This window comes from Numenius arquata, chromosome 8 (genome assembly GCF_964106895.1).
Source record: "Numenius arquata chromosome 8, bNumArq3.hap1.1, whole genome shotgun sequence".
Lineage (NCBI taxonomy): Eukaryota > Metazoa > Chordata > Aves > Charadriiformes > Scolopacidae > Numenius > Numenius arquata.
The window spans coordinates 40,677,045-40,699,852 of record NC_133583.1 but is presented as its reverse complement, the minus strand read 5'-3'; the positions used below and the strand labels follow the sequence as shown (position 1 = coordinate 40,699,852).

Genomic DNA, 22,808 nt, shown 5'->3' with positions numbered 1-22,808 from the left:
TTTTATGTATATAAGGGCAAAGAATTGGCAACTTTCTCTTTAAATGTGACTTAAAAGATGCTGCAAATCATTATATATGTGATAATTTCTTGTCTGAGCAATTGTGTTTAAAAGTCTAGGGTGTTCTTGATATCAGAAAGTGCAAATTTAGCTCATGATTTTTGTGATGCGCCCAAAGTATTTTTTCTTTGATAAGTCTGTAATGTATCTTACTGTACAAAATTCTGTACTGTTGTAATTAAAGCAAAATACTCTCTTTAACAGTGTTGCAATGAGGTACCCCAATAGGAACTGGTGTATTGTAGTGAATTTGATGTTACCTTTTCCTCTTAGATTGAGGTTGCATTTGTATTTAAAGATGTGGAAAGCTAATATACCAGCCCAGTGAAGTAATTGTTAGTTCTGTCTTTAAAAGTGAATTAAAAAAAAAAATCATGGCAGAGGGTCTGTATTTTCCAGAAAAGGTGCTGTAAATGAATGGGGTGATGCATTCAAAGAACAAAACTCTGCTCATTGCAAACAAGCTTATTTTTTCATAACTCTATATTTGAACTGCCAATAAAGGAACATTTTAAAGCACAAAGACAATGATGCACATCTCAGTCATGCATTTATTTCCTTTTCCTGTTTTGTGTCAGAGTAATATATGTGGCAAAGACCAACACCTCTTTGGGATGCCTACAGTTACCTGTTTCGTCTGCAGTTAGAATTTAAATAGAAATGTAATTGTTTTCAGAGTGTCTCCTAAGTTTCTCCTTCAGAATGTCTTAACAGCATCTACAAACTTAAAAGGAGTTATAGATCCTGTCATTTTTTAAATTTAGGTAATCTGGATAATTTCATCAGCAGTAAATCTTGTGCTTGAAATTGTGCTAACACTTTATAAATGTAGTAAAGCGCAATTTTGTTCCCTTAACATAGTATTTTTAAAAATGCTTTAAAAAATCACAAATGATGCCACAAAATTATAGCAAAAAAACCCCCCACAACCAAAACCACCTGCATGAAAGAATGTAATGTAATTTTCAACAGAAATCTGTAAATGGAAGTATTCTTTAGAAAGGAAAAAAACCAGACCCACTGCTGAGGTTGTATAAAATATCTGTAGAACTGCCAAACATATTTATCTTCAGTAAACTTGAAGACTTGTAGCACTTCAGCAGTAGTCCAGTCTTAATTCCAGGGACCACAATCCCTTTGCTTCAAAGGGGGCTTGTTATGTGCTGAAAGTTTAAGTGCATATGTGACCATGAAATTCTGATTACAGTGACCTAAACCTGTGGCACATGTGCAATGTATGCTACCTTTAGATGTTAATGAAATGTTGTAAATTTAATTTATTAAAAGTAAATGGATGTATACAGTAATGATCATGGAGTAGTAATTGTAACTATTTTTATGATAATATGTTAGGGGACATTATGGAGGGAAAATGCTATTTCATGTGGTTTGATATATATATTTTTTGGACACTTCACTGAGTAGTCTGGTTCTATTTCTTTTTTAGATCTTTATTTAATACACTGGCCTGATGCACATGTTCCGGGTAAAAGCAATCGAGAGGTCCGAGCTGAAACCTGGAGAGCAATGGAGGAGCTCTATGAGAAAGGTAATATAATAATGAAAACCTATCTTGGTAGAAGGAATTATAGTGAATTTTGGGAATTCATAGTGACAGATGTTCCAAAACTTATTTGGAACTGGATGCTTATATTTCAGTGGGATTTTGGTGAGTGAGTTACGTGAATCTCTTTGGAAATTTCAGCATTAGCATTTTGGTAAGTGAAATGAGAGAGCTTTGTGTTGCTTGTAAATAAAACAGTGCCAAATTCTGCCCGTGAGATTAATGGTGTGCTTGAGGAAATCTACAAATTGGAATGTATATACCACTATAGAACATCTTTGTAGTAGCCTCCTCTGTTTTAAGTATAAATCATGCTAAGTGTTCTTCCTTTAGTTTTTTTTTTAATTGTATGATGCCATTTTCCAATTTAGCATATATTGTGGTACTTTGTAGATCCATTTGTGTTTTAGAAAGGGTCAACAAAACAAAATGACTAGAAGACAGACAAATACTTAACTGCAGATTCTTTGATACTAACTTCTGGGGGAAAGGAAAAAAAAATCAAGGAAGGGAGCTCTTCTCTCAAGTTCTGCCAACTGTCAATTTGATTTTGGGTGCACTGCAAACTTCAGTTTACATTCATAGCAATAGGAAGAGGACACTGCCTCAATCAAAATTTATCGTGTAAATTTCAGAGGAGAATTTTGGTCCTGAAGTATGGAGTATTATTAGAAATAGTGTTGTAAGAGAAGATTCTGTTGTGCAGTTCTTGGACAACATGGACCACCCTGTTTACAGCATTGGAGAAGTTCCACAGACAAGGAGAAGATTTACTGGATTGAGTAGTCTATCCGTAAACCCAGAGTTACTGAAATAGTGATTGTAGCCAGACAGTTGTACAAAGGCAATTACAGGCTGTGTGCCACTATCAGATTTATCAGAGCAATAAATAAAGCTGTTCTCTTACACTTCAACCCTTCAGTTACTTTTGGTCTTCCTCTGGAAACACAGAAGTAAACTATCTTTGATACGTCTTTTGTTCTTGCTTTTTATATTAAGCACAAGGGAAGTTGCAAAAAGTGTTTTCTGCCATGAAAGGGATTGCAACATTTAGTTTTTAAAGAAACACTACACCAACCTAATGTTTCAAAGCATCAATGACTTTTATGTCCAAAGATGGCTTATTTGACAAGTTACTTCATCTTTCCGTTGAGAAGGTTTTTTTCTAATGAGTATTTAAGTTAGTGCATGTCATTTGTGCCTAGATACGCCATCCTAATTCACTGCAAACAGCTTGTATTTTCACCTCCTATTATTATTCCTATGCTATTAGCTTTTTTATGCTTTTGCATGTATGTTTGTGATTTTTCCTGTTTTACACAACTCTTTCTTTCTCCCTCTCTAATGGGAAAGACTGAGCTATTCAGTGGTCTTCCAGTAAGACACTGGAAATACCATCACTGGCATCATAGTCAGAGGAAAAATTACTTTTATTTTTTGCTCCTATGCGTGTTACCTCTTTAAAGACATCCCACATTATAATTATTTTTCTTGCAATTGCATTTCTTCAACAGTTTTGTCAATTTGCATGTTGCTACCCTCAGTCTTCTTCTGAATTTAAGCATTCTGTAGACTCAGGATTCATTTAGCTGAGCGTAAGTTTTCCAGCTCTGCTTGTCTAAATTACCTCAGATCATCCACAGGGGAAAGAAAATTTATTAGTCTGGTTGAATCAAGTGCCTTCAACATTAACCTCCACATTTTTGCTTTATGGGATACAGACTCTGGATGTCCTGACCATAACCATGTGTTACGGAAATGATACGCAAATGTTGGTCACTCTGGAGATGGAAATGCAATGATTCCTGAGGAAAATGTTAAATAATTTGTTTGCATGGTTAACCACTAGCCTTTCCACTGAAGATTAAACACTTGCTGCATATCTTTATGTGACTTGCGATGTGTTATGTGAGCAACATGTTAGTTTTGGTATGAATTGAATATAGGATTTGGTCAAAATCCTTACTTGAGGAAGAAGAGTCATCTTCAGTTATTGGGGGGAGGGGTGGAAATTGTAAGTTCTATACTAAACAGGTGAGTTCTTTGTCTTCTCAGAACTTGACATTGGCTCAGGTAGTCATCGGTTCCTCTTTGCAATCCTGTTACCTTCTTTTTGCTTTGTATGTAAATGCTTATTCTTGAAAAAAAAAATAGTAGAAACTAACAGCTTCACATTTAAGGATTGACCATCTAAATGAATAATATGCTTCTGCAGTCAATTCTCAAAGGAAATATTGAAATTATACAACTTGCTAGTGAGTTTAGCAACTGTGTCCACACTGAAGAGTTTCAGAAAGTGCACTGACAATAAAGGCTGTTTTCTGTGGAAAAAAATTGTTTTCTGTTATGGGACTATCTGCAAGAGACTTATGAGGTGTTAAAATACCTCAATATTACTTAAGTCTTTGGTCTGGTTGAAGTTAATAAGATTTTCTTGAATCACTTCTCTGTATTCACAGATCGTTTGAGTGCAGATATTTGAAAATCTCATCAATCTCTGTCAACTTCAATTTAAATCCAGGTTAATATTTATTCTACATTACCTGGGGCAAACAACATTTTAAAAGAATGCAAATTGTTAGTAGTCTTTATTGTTGTTATTATTGATTGCCCTAGGAGGAGGGTAAATAAACTATTAGTACCCAAGACTGTAAAAGTCTTTAATGCAGATTTTTTTTAAGATTGTGTTAAGTTTTAGATTGGTCACAATGGTCACAAGTTGACACAAGAAAAATCCCAACTGAATCTACATTCATAGCTTGGAGATAATTTATTTTTTAGGTTGTGCCTACAAAGATAGATTCAACCAGGTTCATCTGAGAGCCAGCACATAGCAGCTGAGACACAGGGTTGCAGTAGCACAACTTGCTGGGCTTCTCGCCTGAGTATCTTCTCACCCAGCTAACTGAGGAGAGGCCAGAGGTTACGGGTCTGTGCCCCTGTCCAGGTCGGTATGCACTAATTTATAAGACTCTGCCCCCAGATAATAAACACTTTGTGTTACAGGTTAAAAAAAAAAAAAATCTAAATAATTTGTCAAAATTTTTTAAATAAATATTTTAGGGATCAGAAAACTTACATAAAAAAGTTAGACAAATCTCCTATGATTATAGTGAGTCCAATTTTAGTAAACTCCCAAGTGCCTCTGGCTGTAGAAGAAATAGCAGGTTTATTGTTATTTGAATGCAGCATGTGCCAATGAAATTGGTGTGTAAACTGGTAGATGTCCATTCACTGAGATGTGTGGGCATCTTTTAAGTTTACTGTTTCTTAATCTTTGACTGCTTAGTAGTGCTTCCCCTTAATGAAGGTTTGGAGTTGAGCTGGAGCTGAGCTGGGCATTTTTTGGGTATGCTCTCATATCTGCCATGGTCTCCGTAATGAACAATCTTAGGGATTCTGAAGCCACTGTTGCCTGTTACTGTAACAGTATGACATAATACATTTATTATCTATGTTAAAATCACACGCCCCGAGAGTTTTACCCACTTCAGGTGTTCTAATCCCTTTGGATGTGTCTGGAACACAGCCCTGTGTCTTTCTGGTTTGCTTCAAAGTCTTTGGCTAAACATGGTTGTCTTTTATTTTCTCATGGCTAAATCCTTCAATATGTTTCTTGGAGTCCCTTAAAAGTCCTACCAGTATCTTTCCCTCTTTAACCTGGAATTTGTATATTTTTATCCTCTGTCCTTTCTTCTCTCCAAACAAGGCAAGATTATACTTTTAGTTTGCTTTTTTAGTATTCCTGTTGTATAGCCAGAACCTAGTCATCAAATTTGCTGGTTTCCCTTAATATCTTTCCAGAGAAAAAGACCATACAGTCTTGGTCAGCAAAGGTAGCCACAAATTTACAGTATACAAGTGTATAGCAATTGTATCATTCCATAACATGAATTAACATGAAGATAAAGGCACTACCTGCACTAAAAACTCACACTTAAAAATACTGGGTGATTTCTGATAGACCAAGCTGATAGCTCTTTATTCATAGCAGGAAAGATCTTATTGTTAAACTGATTGTCCTTTACTAGCTGAGGACAACCTTAAAGTTTCAAGAATTAGCTTTTTTAAATGCTGTTTTGCCTGAGAATGTAGCATTTCTTTTTTTGTTTTTGTTTTTTCGTCTTTCTGTCTGTCTGTTATCTTTTGTGACTTGTTAATCTGCTCCAGTTTGATTGGAGCTGTTTCACAGGAGTCGAGTGACTCAATAACTGCATCTGTCTTAAGGTTGCAGTCAGAGTAAAGAAGTCTCTATCTGTACTGCAGTGCTGAGAGGCAGGGAATTCTGGATGTGCGTCTTTGTTCAACAGCCTGCATACGTGTTTTCCTTTAAAGAGTTATGGGATGAACTGAGGGAAAAGGGGGGAAAAAAATATCTTCATTTTGGTTAGTGAGACATTTGTGTATAATAACTGGTTCTTTCTGTTGTAACAGCTGAAATCAACTAGGATTCTTGTAATATCAAGGCTATGGTTTGAATTTTTGTGGTCTCGTACATTGTCATTTTATGAAATTATCCTCTCCAGTACCTCAGGACAGTGGCCAGACTGCCTACAGAATCCATTCCAAGATACATACATTGAGTCAAATATTCCCTTGACAGCTGCAACATTCTTGCATAGGCATTTGTCTGCTGGCAGACAAAAGCAGTGTGGCAAGCAGCTTTGACATCATGAATAGTCATTATATATGCTCACTGGTAATTGGTCTGTTCCTAGCAAAATGACCCTTTCCATATGCACTGAGTGTCTTTAATGACCTTGATTTTGGCATTGTGGCTAGCCCATCATCTCTGCAAGCTTTTCATACACACATGCACATGATTACTTGTTCCTCCATCTAAAAATGCTGGGAAGAATGAGGGCCTGCAGCCAGCTTTTGCCTGGAGTTGGCACCAGTAGTAATGTGGTGGTTGTTCTGGGTTCAGATCCCCCTGGGACTCTGTGCCATTTTACTAAGGGTAAAATTTTTTGCTTATCTTTTTAGTGTAAGCAGTACATCTTACGCTTACGTGAAATACTCACACTTGCATCAGAAATCCCGTAATGTGTTAACATATGATTTTGTTAAACATAGAGAAATGCTCTTCAAAATAAATACAATTATTCCATTAACATGTTAGCTTAGTAGTATTCATGTATGATTTGAAGAGAGTCCCCTAAAATAACAGAAAGCGTTTAGCCCAGTAACTGAAGCAATGTCAATGTGTTCCTGGAAAAAAAGTTATGTTTTGCCTAATTCCGAGTGACAGAAGAAATCTGTTCAACCCCAACAATATTCTTGTCCTTTTCATCTTTGGACATAGACCAGTTCAATCATCATCTTTCCTTACAACATTTTCTATCAGTTCTTGAAAGTATGAGTGAGGGTTCAGTAAACCAAATACGGTTTTTGTGTAGGTGGCACAAATTTCTAGTACATCCTTTCCTAGATGACGTATTCTGCTTTTATTCTACTGAAAAATTACTTTAAGTCTTCTCTTGTATTGTCAAGTGATGAACAGCTAACAATTCACAAACGTTTTGTTACAGCTCCACAAAACGTTTGTCTCAAGAGTGTTTATGTTGGTAGAAGTCATATGTGAATGTGTACGTAAGTTGCACTAAAGTTTTAATAAGTAAAGTAACTAATTTTCCTAGCAACGCATCTTTCTCACATTGTCTTTAGTATTCTCTCTGTACAGATGAAGATGTCTCATGGGCTTGTTTTTATCAGAAACACAGTTCAAAAGTGTGTTTTCATGGGTTGAAGGTGGTTGCAGTTGGTGAGGATGTTGGTTGCACCACACCCTGTTGATCAGATAAGACGGCAATTAAAAGAGTATGCAAAAAATACCCCAAAAGCTACACGTTTATATTAAAGATCATAAAGAAGACTTCATAATGTGCAGTATCTTATTTAAGAAGAACAAATTGCCATAGAATAAGTAATTTTGGTACAGATGTAAAAGTGGGAACAAATCTAAACACACACAAATGTTTATCCTCATTTGTTGTGTTTTCTTCTTTTTTTTTTTCTCTACACAGCCCCCTCCCCCCAATTTTAAGGACTTTGTGGGTAATCCTAAGTGTAAAAATAAGCCCTCAGACTTCGTGATTTATTGCAGTATATGGTTTGTGCTTTTTCTAAAAAAAGTGAATCTTTTTTGTCAAAAACTTAGATAATTTTTTTTGCTTAGTTTACTTAAAGCAAATGTACACATTTGTGCACCCACGCAGAAGTGCCTGGAGGTCCCAGTGTGAACACAAGAACTCTTCAGAAGAAGGCAGTGCTGAAAAACATTTCAAAGGAAAGTCCTTGTCCAAAATAACTTTTTGTCTCCATAAATAATGTCCAATCTTTTGTTAACAATGGGATTCTGCACGCTTAAAACTGGTATAAGAGAAGGGAAAATCTGTAAGAGTACAAGGGAATTGATTCAGTTCTGAAAACAACCAAACAGCCTTTTTGGTGGGTTTCTTTGATCTGATTTGTAATGTCAACTCGAGGAAAAAAATATGTCAACATAACTAAGATAGTGTTGCATTGAAGTAGTGAGAATGAGCAGCCAGGTCAAAGACACAGAATCTAAGCTAATGTTATGGTAGTGTTGCTGCATTATGCTATTTAATTAGCCATTTAACAGTTGTGTAAACTGAATGTTTATAATGAGTTTTCAGTCACAGAAGTTGTCAACTCATGTCTACTCATGCTTCCTCTCCTGTTGTCCTCAGTTTATCATGGTTCACAGGTGATCTGTAGCAGGAGTAATGATCATGGATTTGTAGTAGCAGGAAAGTCATTTTAAGGCAGATAAGCACCTATACTGTAGTAATGCATAGGGTAAAAATAAATCCTTTGAGGGAGGAAGCATGATTTTTGTTTTCAATTTTGCCACAGTCTTCCTGTGTGTCTTAGGACACTTAGTCTTGTGGCGTCTATGTTTTTTTGTCTGTGAAATGGGAGCAAGTGTTATTTCGTAGATTTAGAACTTCATTCCTTATTGGTTCTGTCTGAGAGACCTGTGCTTTATTTATCAAGGCTTTGGCTTGCAATCTGCATGTGAGGCACACTCAGCCTACAGCTTTGATTTAGCAAGCTGTGCTGAAATCAAATCTTGTATGGTTTTTTTAAGTAATACCATTTACCCTCAGAGAAGTGCATATCGGAGAGAATGTGGACCTTTCCAACCTGTGTAACCTCCTTTAATAAAGATACAGTTACTGTAGTTGACCTCTTGTGAAAAGTGGATCCGTTTGTGTTTTTATTCTGTGGCCTGAATAGAAGATGTAACAGAATGGGCACTGTTCACTGGACGTGGGAATTCTCCCTTGCTGTGACTCATGTAGAGCAGCAGGGAGGGGGAGGAAAATGGGCTCAACAAACCCAGTATCCAGTTTTATTATTTAAAAAACCTTTTTGATCTGAACTTTGTACATTTAATATTCCAGAGGGTATTTAGAAGTTTGATAAAAGTCCATAGTAGTGCAAGAGAAAGATAAGGCTCACTATTGTACTAAAACAATGTTGTGGTGCCAAGACAGTATATTTATGCTTTTTTGTTGCAAGGCTAACAGTGCCCATCAAACTTTGCATAATTTGGTATTATACTAAGTAAAGGGAAAAAAAAAATACCCAGTCATTCTCTAGGTTGCCATAAAAAATGCTTTAAGCTTAGAGCACAACTGCATTGCAAATCAGTCCATTAGCGCGATGTGTTGCTTCACAGCAGCTGGGAGTAATACAGTGTGGTGAAATTACTGATGTGGTGGAGGCCAAGATTTTTTTTTTTTTTTTGTAGAATAGAAAAGATACTAATTTTTTTCCCACTATAATCAACTATTATTTTGCCAGTATGTTTTCTAATGTCTTGCAGAGTTTCACGATAGTTTTTCAAAGCTGGATGAAAATTTCTATTCCACCATTGTGGTCAGTTGATTTTTAGCATGCATAAAAGAACCACCATTGCCAAGTTTTTCTTCAAGCCTGTGAAGTCAGAGTTGCAAGCAGCAGGACAAAGCCTCTATAAGCTTTGGGAGCTAATAGGGAATTGCAAACTCTTTGTTTATTGCACCTGGCACTTTCTCAGATCTGCTTTTTAGGGGCCAAACCACTCATTTCCTCAAGCAGATAAGGAGGATGCTTTCTCTCCCTGAGTCAAAGCTCTGTGACTTTGTAAATAAGGCAGTATAAATGTATATATTAAAAAGTGTATTTTCTAGAGGGATTGCAGCTAGCACATTGCAAACTTTTATCTCAGAAGACCTGAACTTCAGGACTAGTTAAACTGGTGAAGTTAAAAAGAAGTATAGACGTTAAAACCACCTGCTATCGCAACAGCTAAGACATGAATTGTGCTTGAATTCCCTGAAATGGGATTTTTAAGCACACAAAACACATACTAAATTGAAAATAAATGCTTCCCAACCACCCTTTTGAAGAGCATTCTGGTGGGTTTGAGACTTGTGGTACAAACTCTGGGGAACCTACCTCTGTCGGAGCTCCATGAGAGAGGAAATATAAGGAAATGTGCTCTCCCCCCTTCTCTCCCCCCACCAAGTTTTTTCAAGGCAATGACTTGGGACCCTTTTATGCAAGTTTCTCAATATATATATATTTTTTTATTTCTACTGCTGATGTGATCATTTCATGTATCTTGTTTGATATACATTGTCACAAATGTTGGCCTGTCGGATAAGGCCCAGGAGCTAACCAGACCTTCATTTTCTTGTCCATAACTTTCTGTTTCTTCGTTCTTGGGAAATAATCCAGCAGATGTAAATGTAGAAATAATTCTGTATAATCTCCTGCTTTAAGGCAGTCTTTCCCAGATTTGACCATACAGAACAATTCTTCGATCAAGCAGATGGAAGCAATGCTCTGGAGCAGAATCCATTGATTTTTTGTTAAAATTTAGACTCTCTATTTTTCAGGAGACTCCAGTGTTTTGATTTCATGTTTCCACCATGCATTGAAATAAGATTTTTAATGCAATCAGGCTGTGCAATTGTTTTTGTATTTATTGTATTTTATATTGTAATTTAATACAAAAGTCAAAACACTTTAACTTTCATGTACTAGACTAAAACCAAAGCAATGAAGTTGAAGCGAATGGTTCTAACTTTACCAAAACTAAATATGTGGATTTCATGAAAATGAAATGTTTTAATTGCATTCCCTTAAAAAAAAAAAAGTGTTAAGAAAATGCTGGTTCCACAAAAACACTGAAATTCTAATTATTGTTTCTCTGTTGTCTGCGAAAATGTTTACTTCTTGGCAATTCTGAATTTGGCTTTCTCTGTGTGACATCACGCTTAACGCAGGAATGCAATAATATTGATTTTAGTAGGAGCAACTCAGATGACTTTTAAGACGAAATGTAACTGACCTGGAATTTCTTTATGGGAAATCTAACAAAAAACTTACCAGTGAATGCAATGGGACTATGGAACAGACTTCAAAGTCTCCTATGAAAAGTATGCTAGAAGCAAAACATCTTAAAAGTATACTGTAGGGGAAAAAAATGGAAGCTTTCTGTGAAAGTGGACGAGTTTAATAAGCACTTTCATCTTTCATGTCTGTGATTGAGTTTTGGTTTATTTCAGCCTGAAATAAAAGCTTTATTCCTCAAGGGCAATAACAGCATGTTTTTTGTAACTTCTTAGCTTTCAACAATAGAGCATGATATTTGGTTCACCATTGTGTTAAAACTGCAAGTGTTTCTCTGACTGCTTTGGCATAATGATTTATTAGTGTTGACACTCCAGGGTTGTTTGTCAGTAGAACTCAAAAGCTTAGGTTTTGTTCTGTCTGGCAGATTACACACAAATTGTGCAAATCACTATAGTGCAGGTTATAACCTAATTATGTTATACATCTTGAACAATGATAATTTCTGTAAGGGAAAGCTGTCTAGCATTTCAGTTGCTAATGTATTTTTTTTCTCCTTTTTCTGTTCTACAAAAGAAACCACATTAAAAAGTGATAGTATGTGTGCAGGTTTTGCTGCTGTGCATCTTATCTGCTTCTGCTGCTAAAATATGTGAAAGCAACATAGCAGTCAAATTGCCTATGTTTATATGGTTATGGTTAGTGGCTTTTCTAATGAAAACCTGATTTTTTCAGACCTCAAGAACGTGGTGATTCTGACTGGAATGAGGGCAATTTCAGACACTTGCTGTCAAAGGAATGATTTCTGGACTGAAATCACCCAATGACTTTTTTTTTTTTTTTTTTTAAATAACAGTATAACTTTTGGCTTAATTCCTTTGGTTTTTGCTATAGATATTTGTATGCATGTATATAGATAAGAACATGCATATACATTATATTAGCCAGCACAAACACTGTATTAACAAGAGTGATTGGACTTCCATGTTCATGTACCTTTTAGACAGACTTTCCATCTGCAGAATTACGGATTGAAATGCAGATCAAGTCAATCAAGACAAAGTTTTTGTACTGAAGAAATGAGTCTGATTCATAGTCCACAGAATCAGCAGCTGAAGGAGACCACTACTAGCCTGACCATAGTTGGTCTCCCTATTAACTGTATTTGGCACAGCGTAAGGGCCAACTACCAACGATGAGTCAGGGTTGAGGTGTGGTGACAGGCCAGTATTAAGACTTGTTTTTTATCGTATCTGAGGTTAGAAGGAAGACATCAGATTTCAGGACTGTCAACACTTAATACATACCACATGCATGCACGCTTAAGGTTTATTTTAAAAAATAATCTTTGTATCAAGTATATGCCATTTAACTTTATCTGCATGTCAACAGGAGCTGAGAAATCTAGCTACATTTTTAACCACCTTGGTTCTTGTTAGGTACTGCTCACTTAAAGTTTTTATACTGAGTTTTATGTAACATCTCGTAATGATCTAATAGAAATATAAGCAGCGTTACATAGTTCATTTGAGCTGCATGTTCTTGTGTTGTATTGCTCACACCTTATTAGTCTTCTGCAAATGTTCCACTTTTCTTTAGTTTTGGCAAGCTGCTCAGAACACCATTTCCTTCTTTTCATTCTGGTGGAGTCCAATTGTTCTTTGCTTATACTACATTAGCCTTTCCCAGAATTTAGCCTGGGGTTTTTATACACTGGGGAGTTTCCAGTGTGTTTAGATTATAAAATGATTTCCTAGTGTGACTGTGACGGAACCATGCTTTCAGATAATACTGTCAAACTAGATTTCGGTGCTGGTTTTCTGTGTTACTTTGCAGTATTTTGCTGTACAGAAATGATGTGTACAATCATTTTGTCTCTTGAAAGTGGTATTTTTCAAGTCATTCTCCCGAATAGTTAGGATTGTCCCAAATTGTTCTGTTTCTCATTAGGTTTGTGTAGATCAATTGGTGTAAGCAACTTTCTTATCAGTCATCTTGAGCAACTAAAGGAAGACTGTATGATTACTCCACATGTTAATCAGGTGAGTGGATAAACATATTTAAAGTATCTGGGTTTGGGGTTTTGCTTTGGTTTTTTTGTTTAATAATGCCCTATGCCTGAAAGGCTACACCCAAACTAACCTTAGTCATACAATTTCTTCTCTTTCATTTCTGTGTACATCTTGAAAACCATTCAGGAAGATGACCTGAAGTGGGGGGCAGGGAGCGTGGAAGTCCTTCCTCCTTTCTTTTTCCCAGTTTCTCCCAGGCTACTTGTTTATGGCTGGTCTTAAGGCACAAACAAATGGTCCCTGTGCTAGTTTCTGATGATAAAACAGTTCAGAAATAAAATTCAAGGAGCAGTGAACATTTAGCATCTCCAGAGTGAACCAGGTTTTGGAGAGGGTATAGTATTTGAACAAGGGTGCTGTTTCCCTTGCACACCTCTTATTTCATATTCATATTTCAAGGTCACATTAGATTCAGTGAACTTCTCATTTAGGAAGGTGCTGTGAGAGCCCCGGCAAAATTTTTTTGCTGCCCTAGGCAGATAAAAACTGGCAACCTACATATCCGCAGACTTCCACAACACAACTTTTCCCTTGTTGCAGTTTTCTGCCTGCAGCTGTGCTTGAAAGTTCACGCTCCCATTCCTACAACCTCCTGCCAGTGAAAGTGTGCTTATGCTGGCATGGAACTGGAATGGATGAAGTGCAGGCGCCTGCTTTTCCCCTCTGTACAGGTGGTGAGGATTTCTGGCAGCTGTTTGTGGTTTAATGTCATAAAGAGCCACTAAAAGGTTGCTCAGAATGTGACTGTCAGAACCTAAAGTCTCTGATTTTTGCTATCCACTAGACTAAAGGTTACTAAAAGACAACCATGAGTAATGTTACATTAACCTAAAACTATATAAAACATTTAGGTTCAGTCATTCGATTATAAGCCATTGAAATATGACTTAAGATAGGCAGGTTGATGACTGTTTAAGAATCAGTGAGTTTGCCAAGGTTCAGTTGTGTCTCCTTTTCAGAAATACACATCTTCAGAGTCTTACTGGAGTTTGGCATAAGTTGTTACTGTCTGTTAAATGAGAATAGCCTTTCAGTGTCCTACTAAATCACTGCAAGGAAAAAAGATGTAATCTTGGATTTGTTTTGAAGTTTCCTCATACCCACAATATCCAAATGTTACCACTCTTACTGTGCCAGTAGTGTTAATGGAGAAAAGTTGTTTCTTGATACTGTTTGAGGGCATCTCTTTTCCTGTGGCTGAAAAGGGAGACAAAAAGTTGAGACGGTAGTGATGCTGGGGGTGGGAGGGTGCCCCTGCTGTATTCAGATCATCATTTCTTTAAGGTGACGCACTGCATTGTTCCAAATTAAAAACAAAAACAAACCAATGAAATATCCATGCCACTGCAAACTGTTCCACTTTGAACAGTTTTGTTATAGCATTAATTTAACTTTGAGTTACAGAAATCATATAAACCATCAGTTAAACCATGAAAAGAGTATTTATTCTGTTTCTTGCTTACTGTTGGAGAGTTGCTGAGTCTGATGGTGAAATTACCTAAGCATTATCAAATAACTAATAAACTTCTAAATTTAAATTTGGGATGGAAGTGCTATATTGAATTCTTATTTCACTGTCCAGACCTTATAATACAGAAGATCTTTGCTATATTTATGCATAAAATAGTGCACTCTTTCAATGAACTTATTTCTAAATACAAAACATTTGCAAACAATCATTGTGTACAAAGTCTAAATATTTAACAAACAAGTCAAGGAAAATCACTTCTCTCTTAGCTGTAGTAAATTTGCATAAAGAATTTAGGGTGTTCTTACTATCCCAACAGTTCTTATGATGTTAAAATTGAAAGTTATTTTTTCTGTGAAGATGAGGAAGTAGGAAGGCAGGAGAAAGGAGGTTCTTTATTAGACTTCTGTAGTCTTTGCAAACCAGATAGTAAGCAATGCTGCCTTCTGTTTTACAAACCAAGTTGTAAGTACTGCCTCTCTTCTGCATTCCTGGAAAAAAACAGTATCATCATGGTTTTTAAAGAAGTAGGAAAGGCCTGTCTTTTCAAGAATATAGTACTGTTAAGGTATTTAGTAGTAAGTAAGCACCTTTTAAAATTACAGTCTACTATTAAAAACACTTTTAAACACTGTGTAAAATGATGATAAATATTTTAATTTTAGCATCATGTAGAATGAAGCCTACAACATAAAAGTTACAAGCTTGTATTCCAGAGCTTGTAATTGACTTGGCAGTAGTAAGCTTGGGGTTTATGCTCAAGGAAGTCTTTGAAGTCTCTTTGAAGACTTTTATGCCTGTCACTCATTAGGAGAAAAAAATTACATTTTATAAGAATTTAATTAATATATATGTTTCATTTAAGAAAGTGATACACTGAAACCAAACATAAACTGTTTCTCTCTGAATTCCATGTAGGAATGTGCGTCAATATTTTTTCTACGTTTATAGAAGTGCAAATTACTGTGTAATGACCTCGGAGAGATTTAATGATGTTAGTATTTCCATTAATATTGAGCTCTGTTATGTACATTTGTATGAGGTAGAAATGTATTTTAGTATTTTGAGACATTAGGAAACAACCCCTTTGTACATAAACCCACCTGAACTGTTTTTCTATAGAGAAAATATTTCTAGGCTTGTATTTCAGTTTTATAAAGAGAAATAATTGTAAGATGGTGCATTCCCATTGAGAAACTGAGTGAAGTCCAGATGCAGGGAAAGTTTACCAGGTGAAAACAACCTGCAGCAGGGTGGAAAGAGTAAGGCTTTTGTATACTGTCATCTAAGGTGTGACTTTCTAGGTCGGTGTATCAGGATTGTTATTAGGCTCAGCTTTTCCCCATTGTGCTAAGACTGTTGTAAAGACCAGTGCTTACTTAGAGTTCCCCTGTGACCGAGCAAGTAGGAGCTGTGAAGAGTTCTGTAACGTGAACTGCAAACTGCTTTATTAAACAAATGCCAGATTTTACACACAAATCACTTGGGGTAGAGTGCCAGAAAAGATCAAGATCTTCCTCTACCACTATGTGACAGACAGCCCTCTCCTGAGAAAAGTTTGGTGACTAAAATAGCAAGGGTGGGGCAAGCTAGGAAGCAAGAATTATTATTTTGAGGGGAAGAACATGCTGGCCACTCACCCTATACCTCTTGTAGCTCAGGATGCTCGTGCCTTGCATTCAGATGCTGCTAGAACCTTCCAGAAAGTTTTCACAAGAAAAATAAATACAAAAGGGCTTATTTTATGCATTTGATTATTTTAGCAATATATTTAAGAAGAAAGATGCTGCTACCAACACACAACTGCATGTGCCAAAATTCAATTCACAAAATTTGGGAGTCGCTTGATTCAGTGAAAGGCACAAAGTATAATTTTCCTAAGTAGGAAGTAGTTGTTGCCGTGTGTTCCACTTGTGAAGCAGGCAAGTGACATCTCAGCATGCTGTTCTTGCTTTAAATGTTTCTGGTGTAACCTGGAACTGTGCTAAAAATCTTATTAGACAAGCAGGTAAATTCTGCTTGCAGTTATATTAATAATAAATGCCATAGGGATACTGCAGATTTTTCAGCATTTGATCCTAAATATGTCATTCCTTATTTAATATGTTCTAGGCTATGCTATTTGTTACACATAGTGTAAAGAATGTCTATTAAAATCGCTTATTACTACTGTAATAATTGAGCAATACACCCTGGTTGCTCTTTATTTTTTCCCCTCGTAGTTTTGTGTAAAAACAATGAGAATATTTTCTAGTCAGCTCAGGTGCAAACAAGTGAATAACTGTATGACCTAAACATTGGTCTTACACATAAAAACATGAAATACAAAGGCTACTCAAAGGTCAAGAAACATCAAAGGTTGAAGACATGGATGTGTCTGCTGCTTGAACCTAGTTCCCGAGTCTACCTAGTAATTTAGATCATAGCAGCTTTAGGCTGACTCAGCCCAGCCTCCGAGGGGCACAGTTTTTTTTCTCGGCGCGTATTGAATGACTGCCAGCCTATTGTTCCTGACTATTGTTGTCTGAAAAGACAACATGTTCTAAAGATGAGAAACAGGAAATGTTCATTTGTCCTCTTCGTGGCAGAAGAAATTTTCCAGATTCCACGTGTTGAGGTAATTGTTCAGAGGAGTATTTTTCTTCAAAATGCGCAAAGAGTTAGATCACTGGAACAACGGTGACGGCCAGTCACAAAAGTACATCACATGATTATGTATTTTATAAAAGAAAACACTACCTGTTTTCATCTGAATGCAGAGGAAGGTATTCTTCTTACAATGTATAAACTGTGAAATACTTATTTAAAGAACATAATAAGGAATATTACGGAGGTTCTCTTTTGGGTTTTGTTACATGCCAGAATACATGGCTCTTGTGAGATCCTTACTTTCTGGTAACTTCTGTTTCCTTTTGCTTCCAACAACTATGTCTTTGTAGCTTGTTGCTTTTCCTTTTTTAACTGGTTCTTGGCAATTTGTGGTCTTCCTTCCTACAAAGGGTCTCCTTCACACTTCATTCCACAGCATGATTGCTTCCCTGCATAAGCTGTTGGTGACACCACACACAGAATACAGGATTTTCTATGTAGAATCCATGCCAACAGAGTTTGCTTCCGAGGTCAGGCCCTCATCCTAAGCAAATTGTTCTGGTTGGTCTCTTGCAAACCCAGTCCCTGACCAGCGCCCTCCCTTTGCCTGTGCAACTCAAAGATCATTAGTAAAGAAACAGGAAACAGGAAAGGAAATAGAGAAGGTAGGCTCAAATTGCCAATAAAAATTACCTGATGCTGACTTCCACTATGCATTTGCATATAATTCTCAAACACAGTGCAGAACAAGAGTGCAAGTCCAACTGCAGGTAGGGCAGACTACTGCTTCAGGCACCTTACTTCTGGAGGAAGCATAAAATACACAGTAAAATGTTGTGCCAGTTAGTGGCAAAATGCTTGTAAATTAATATTCTTAATATCCTTCACGTGTCTTCTAAAACTGATACTTATGCTTGTCTTCCAGAAGCAGTGATTTCACTCATGTTGTATTTTTAAAATGAGAGGAAAAAATATTTTCACTTATCATGATGTTTACTACTAAATGTACTCACCACGCTTTTACTAAAAGTTTATTTCTATTTAAGGTTGAGTACCACCCTTTCCAAAGACCTCAGGAGCTGGTGGATTATTGTAGGAGCAGAGATATTGTTTTTGAAGGCTACTGTCCTTTAGCCAAAGGTGAAGCACTCACTCATCCTAGTATCATTCAGCTGGCAAAGAAATACGGCAGAACTCCAGCACAGATTTGCATACGCTGGAGTATACAGGTAATGGAGGGTGGTAACGAAAACGTGTCTCCTCTCTCAGGAAAAAAAATGCAAATAGTTTGGTTTTTTTGTATCAAACTAGAATTTATACAGAAAGTATTTTTGCCTTCAGTGTGTTGATATCACGTGAACTAACCATGCCGTACTGGAAATTTGGAATTTAGTAAACAAATCATGGCAGTATTTTAAATATGCAAATAATGTGATTGTAAAGAATAAAAAGAACCACTAATAAGAGATGCTTTCAAACTAAATGTTACAAGCAGTATGGGGCATCATTCCTTTTCTGTCACTCAGCATGAAGTACTAAGCAGTGAAATAGTGTATTAAGTTGACATAAACCACATAGTCTGTGTTGGAATTTAATGCAGTGCATATAATTGCAATAAAAAATAGCATCTGGAAATGTCAGTGTCCTCCGAAAATGAAATTAAAACCTCAGAAGACATGAGGAAACTATGTAAATTTTAATGATGAGAAGCATTATGTTTTTCAGAATGGTATTGTCACTATTCCGAAGTCCACAAAAGCAGAGAGAATACAGGAGAACTGCAAGGTAATATTTCGTTATGCACCGAAGTCTGACTAACATCCATATTACTGTTTTTAATACTTTGGTTTGCCTGCCCGTTTTCTTATACTAGTTTTATATTGGGGCAACTCAGTTGAAATTGGCAAATTATAGTACCATAAAATTACTGCAATATAGCAGAAAACAATAATTCACAAATGTCAGAAATCAACTGGAGACTTAGTCACTGCTTGTAAAAAAGATATCTATAGGAAGACCTTTCACAGTTGATTTTTATTAGTAATATTTTTATTTATTGCTTGGCTGATTGTAGAACATCCTAATGTGGTTATGGTTAGGCCCTTTTTGTGATAGGCATGTAGGACAAATGGAAGGACTTTGTATGCTCTGCGTAACACCGTATGAAAGCTGCAAAACTTTTTTGGGGATATCCCAGATAGAGACCTTCTAAGGAAATCACAGTCCTGCCAGAGCTGACTCTTCCCCTGCCTTCTTCCTTCTACTCAACTTGCAGAGAAGTCCCAGCATGAGAGAGATGGACAAAGATAAGTGGGGAACAAATGAGGATTGGCAGCATGACTCCCCCCACCCTTTTTTTTTTTTTTCCCTTTTCATACCAAATGTTTTTAAGTCATTACTTAATTTTTCCTCTCCGTTTCTCTAATCTGAAAGTGTGCTTTCTTTGGAGGAGGGGAAGGAAAACCACAGCAACCTTATTGTTACTTCCAAAAATATCGTTGGGGTATCAACTGTTTGGCAAATCAGGAAGAAACTTTGCAAGATAGGAAACTTCTGTCTGCTAGTTAAATCAGTGTGTGTGTATGTGCGTGCACGCGTGTGTGTAAATCAACGTACATGTAATGAGGATTTCTCCTGGTGGCTGTGTCTGTTTATATAGCTCCTGCCTTGACTACTTATTCTGACATGCACACTGCCTTCCGTGGTATAAGCAGAGCTGTTTGCGGTGTACTGTATTGTGAATGAGATCAGAGAACAAAACCAGGTTAAAAATCCTTCCTTATTCATTTTTATTTTATTTATTTTTCCTAATGATATTTTAAATCCAGGTTAATTCTATTTTTTACAGAGTTTGCTCTATGGCCCCACCAATTCGTTTCACACAACTGAGGGAATGCATTGCAGCAAAACTTAAAACTCTTAGGGTGGAGAGGAGGAGGGGAGAACTGGCACAGTTATCAGGTGTTGCTTATCACATCTCCCTTCTTTTTCTTTCCTCCATGTCAGTGTGTTGACCTGAGCCTCTACCACCTCTAGTCAGTTGGTGAAAGCATGGACCTCATTAAGCCCTCAGTATATAGTATAATACATAGTATTTCAAGTTCTGTGACTGGTCCCTGGTTTAGGTTTAAAAAGCATTTACACTGAGATTTGAACTACAAAGGTCATTCCAACAGACTGATTGCTGGATAACGCAGGATGGGAGGAGATCATTTGGCAGCAGTTCAGGCTCCACAGGATCTTTTTTACTGAGTATGGAGGAGCACTGACAAAGTCAACAGACCAGCTTAAAGCAACTTCAGTTCTGAAGTGATGATGTCTGAATAAGACACCTGCTAAGAAAACACTGACACCGTCATTCATGTTGCAGGTCTCACCCCGGGAGAAGTCGGTGGCTGTAAGAACCTATGCATGAAGCCAGGTGGTTGCTTTCAAGTTTGAGTTAGCGCTGAGCCACTGTGGCACTGTATCTGGTTCTGTATTAGCTGTTCCGTGAGTGTTTAGTTTAAGTGCACATAGGAAAGATAGATACAGTCTTTAGTTTGCTGGCTTTATGAATGTCCTGATACCTTCTAATAATTCTCTTTGGCTAGAGTTCTGAGGAAAACAACTGTAACACTCTAGACTGAACACTGGAATGTAAGTGAAATATTGAGCTCAGATTTCCAGAGGGATTGCAGTCAAGTTATTCGTATACCTCTGGCAGTGACCATAGAGAGAGCTGTCAAAACCAGCTTTGATACTACCTTTGTCTTGGACCCTTGCCTGAGGCCAGAGTGCCACCAAACCATCTTAACAGAGTCTACAAATGAAAATGAGTCACAAAAGGAGCAAAGAACCCAGTGGAGTCTGTCTGCTTAACGGAGTATTTGTCTATGACAAAATATAAGAATTTCCAGAAGGAAAAATATAGAAAAATTCTGCCTGACATTTAAAAGAATCTTGGTCAGTTTAAATAATAGAAACACTCCTGATTTTCTCTATGTTCATGATGTTAACTGTATATGCATTCCCATAGGTGTTTGATTTTACAATAGCAGAAGACGATGTTGAAATTCTGAATGGAATGCATGATGGGAGACATGTTTCCTGGGACCCAAGCCTTATTGTGTGAATGAAGGTTTGAGCTTTTTCCTTTGTCAGTGAGCAGTGAGTCACACCATGCAATTTAAATTCAGGGAAGGTCACAATAAGAAAATAATTGTGAGATTAATGTCTGCTATTAATGACAACTGATTTGAAATCCTTAACATTGATAACGGACAAAATATATTTTTGAGGGTAGCACTTTAGTACAGGGATCTTACATTTCCATCTCAAATCCTGATCTGTAGTTCATTGAAGCAGATGCAAAGCCTCCTAATTATGCCATTGACCCTGCATCGGACCATTTAATTAAAGAGCATGAGGCGATATCCCTTCTTTAAAAACATAAGAAAAATTGCTACCTACTAGTGTACAACACAGGTGTTAAGTATGAATTAATTTTTCAAGTACTTCATTAGAAGGGTATGATGTATGAAGAAGAAAAAGCTGTGTGAACAAGACATGTTAATACCATTATTACTACAGTATTTATATTGTACAATATACTGCAAGTCTCCATCAAAAATATAATCACACTGTGATAAGCAGTATCTGAGCATCACAAAAAAAGTTTTATGCGTATATTACATTGACCCGGAGAGTTCTATGAATGTTATTTACTAGTCTATAGGTATAATAAAGTAGAAACCTTCCCAGAGAAGTCCATGTACAAATGGGCTAAGAGTTGAGCTCAAGAGTCAGAGGCATCTTTGTTATTACTGATCTTTTTCTCTTACTGGAAATTCTGGTGAGTTTTGCATAGCTGTTAGTGAGAATTAGTTTAGCTTTCCTTATGGATTTGTCCAGGAAATCTCATGAAGAGACTATACTGTTCCTCAGATTTTCTTATAAAATATGTATGTATATTGAGAGATAGATGTAGATGTAGATATATGTAGTTTACAGATCTGTTTTGAGAAATGTCTGCAGATTCTTTTGTCGGCTGAGAATTCAACTTCTAGTCACATTGGTTTGATATTTTAGGAGTTCCTGTGTCTAGAAAGGTATGGAAAATCTGACTATGATTTATATTGTGTGTGGACTTCCTGAGGCAGTTTTCCCAGTCCTGTTCTGCTATAGTCATATTGTGAAACAAAGCTCCTTAGTTTTTTATCAAGAAGTGACTTACAACAATCATATATTCCAGCCTGCATTGTTTGTCCTCAAGGTAGAGCTTCTATACAGCTTGGCTAAAATACAGAAAAACTTACCTTTTTGATAACAGCTCCCCAGAATAATTGGCTGTTTTTTCCTGGTAAACACTTCCACAAAAAATTGTCTAGATTTGCTTCTGGAATAATTAACATATTATTTATTATTTTAAAATACAAGGTAATGTATGAAATGCTATGCTCACTAATACCTGTACAATGTACTGTTCCAAGAAAGATACACAATCTCCACAGTAAGGTTATTTTCTAGTTTCATGCGTGGCCTGTGTTTTGGGGCACTTCAGTATCTGGGAATGCTACTTTAGGTGTCTAAGAACAGCTATGCACCTGGCTTAACTGTTGTGATGAGGCATTCAATAGTTCCAAAAAGTAAGGCTTATTTATAAAATTAAGGTAATTTTTAGGCTTTTTTTTAGCTTTTGCACAAA

General features: G+C 36.6%; 1 protein-coding gene across 2 annotated transcripts in view; it reads left to right on the top strand.

Annotated features, from left to right (window-relative positions):
- The window catches only part of LOC141467673 (uncharacterized oxidoreductase ZK1290.5-like), a 49,395-nt gene that overhangs the window by 21,809 nt on the left and 4,778 nt on the right, over positions 1-22,808 (top strand). Inside the window, exons 3-7 of one of the 2 annotated variants that reach the window (XM_074152311.1) lie at positions 1,508-1,609; positions 12,944-13,035; positions 18,169-18,351; positions 18,848-18,907; positions 21,141-21,242. In XM_074152311.1, the coding sequence (XP_074008412.1) occupies positions 1,508-1,609; positions 12,944-13,035; positions 18,169-18,351; positions 18,848-18,907; positions 21,141-21,236 (533 nt within the window). In that variant the 3' untranslated portion in view covers positions 21,237-21,242. The remainder of the gene's footprint in view (positions 1-1,507; positions 1,610-12,943; positions 13,036-18,168; positions 18,352-18,847; positions 18,908-21,140; positions 21,243-22,808) is intronic. The other variant, XM_074152310.1, reaches the window with a different exon arrangement.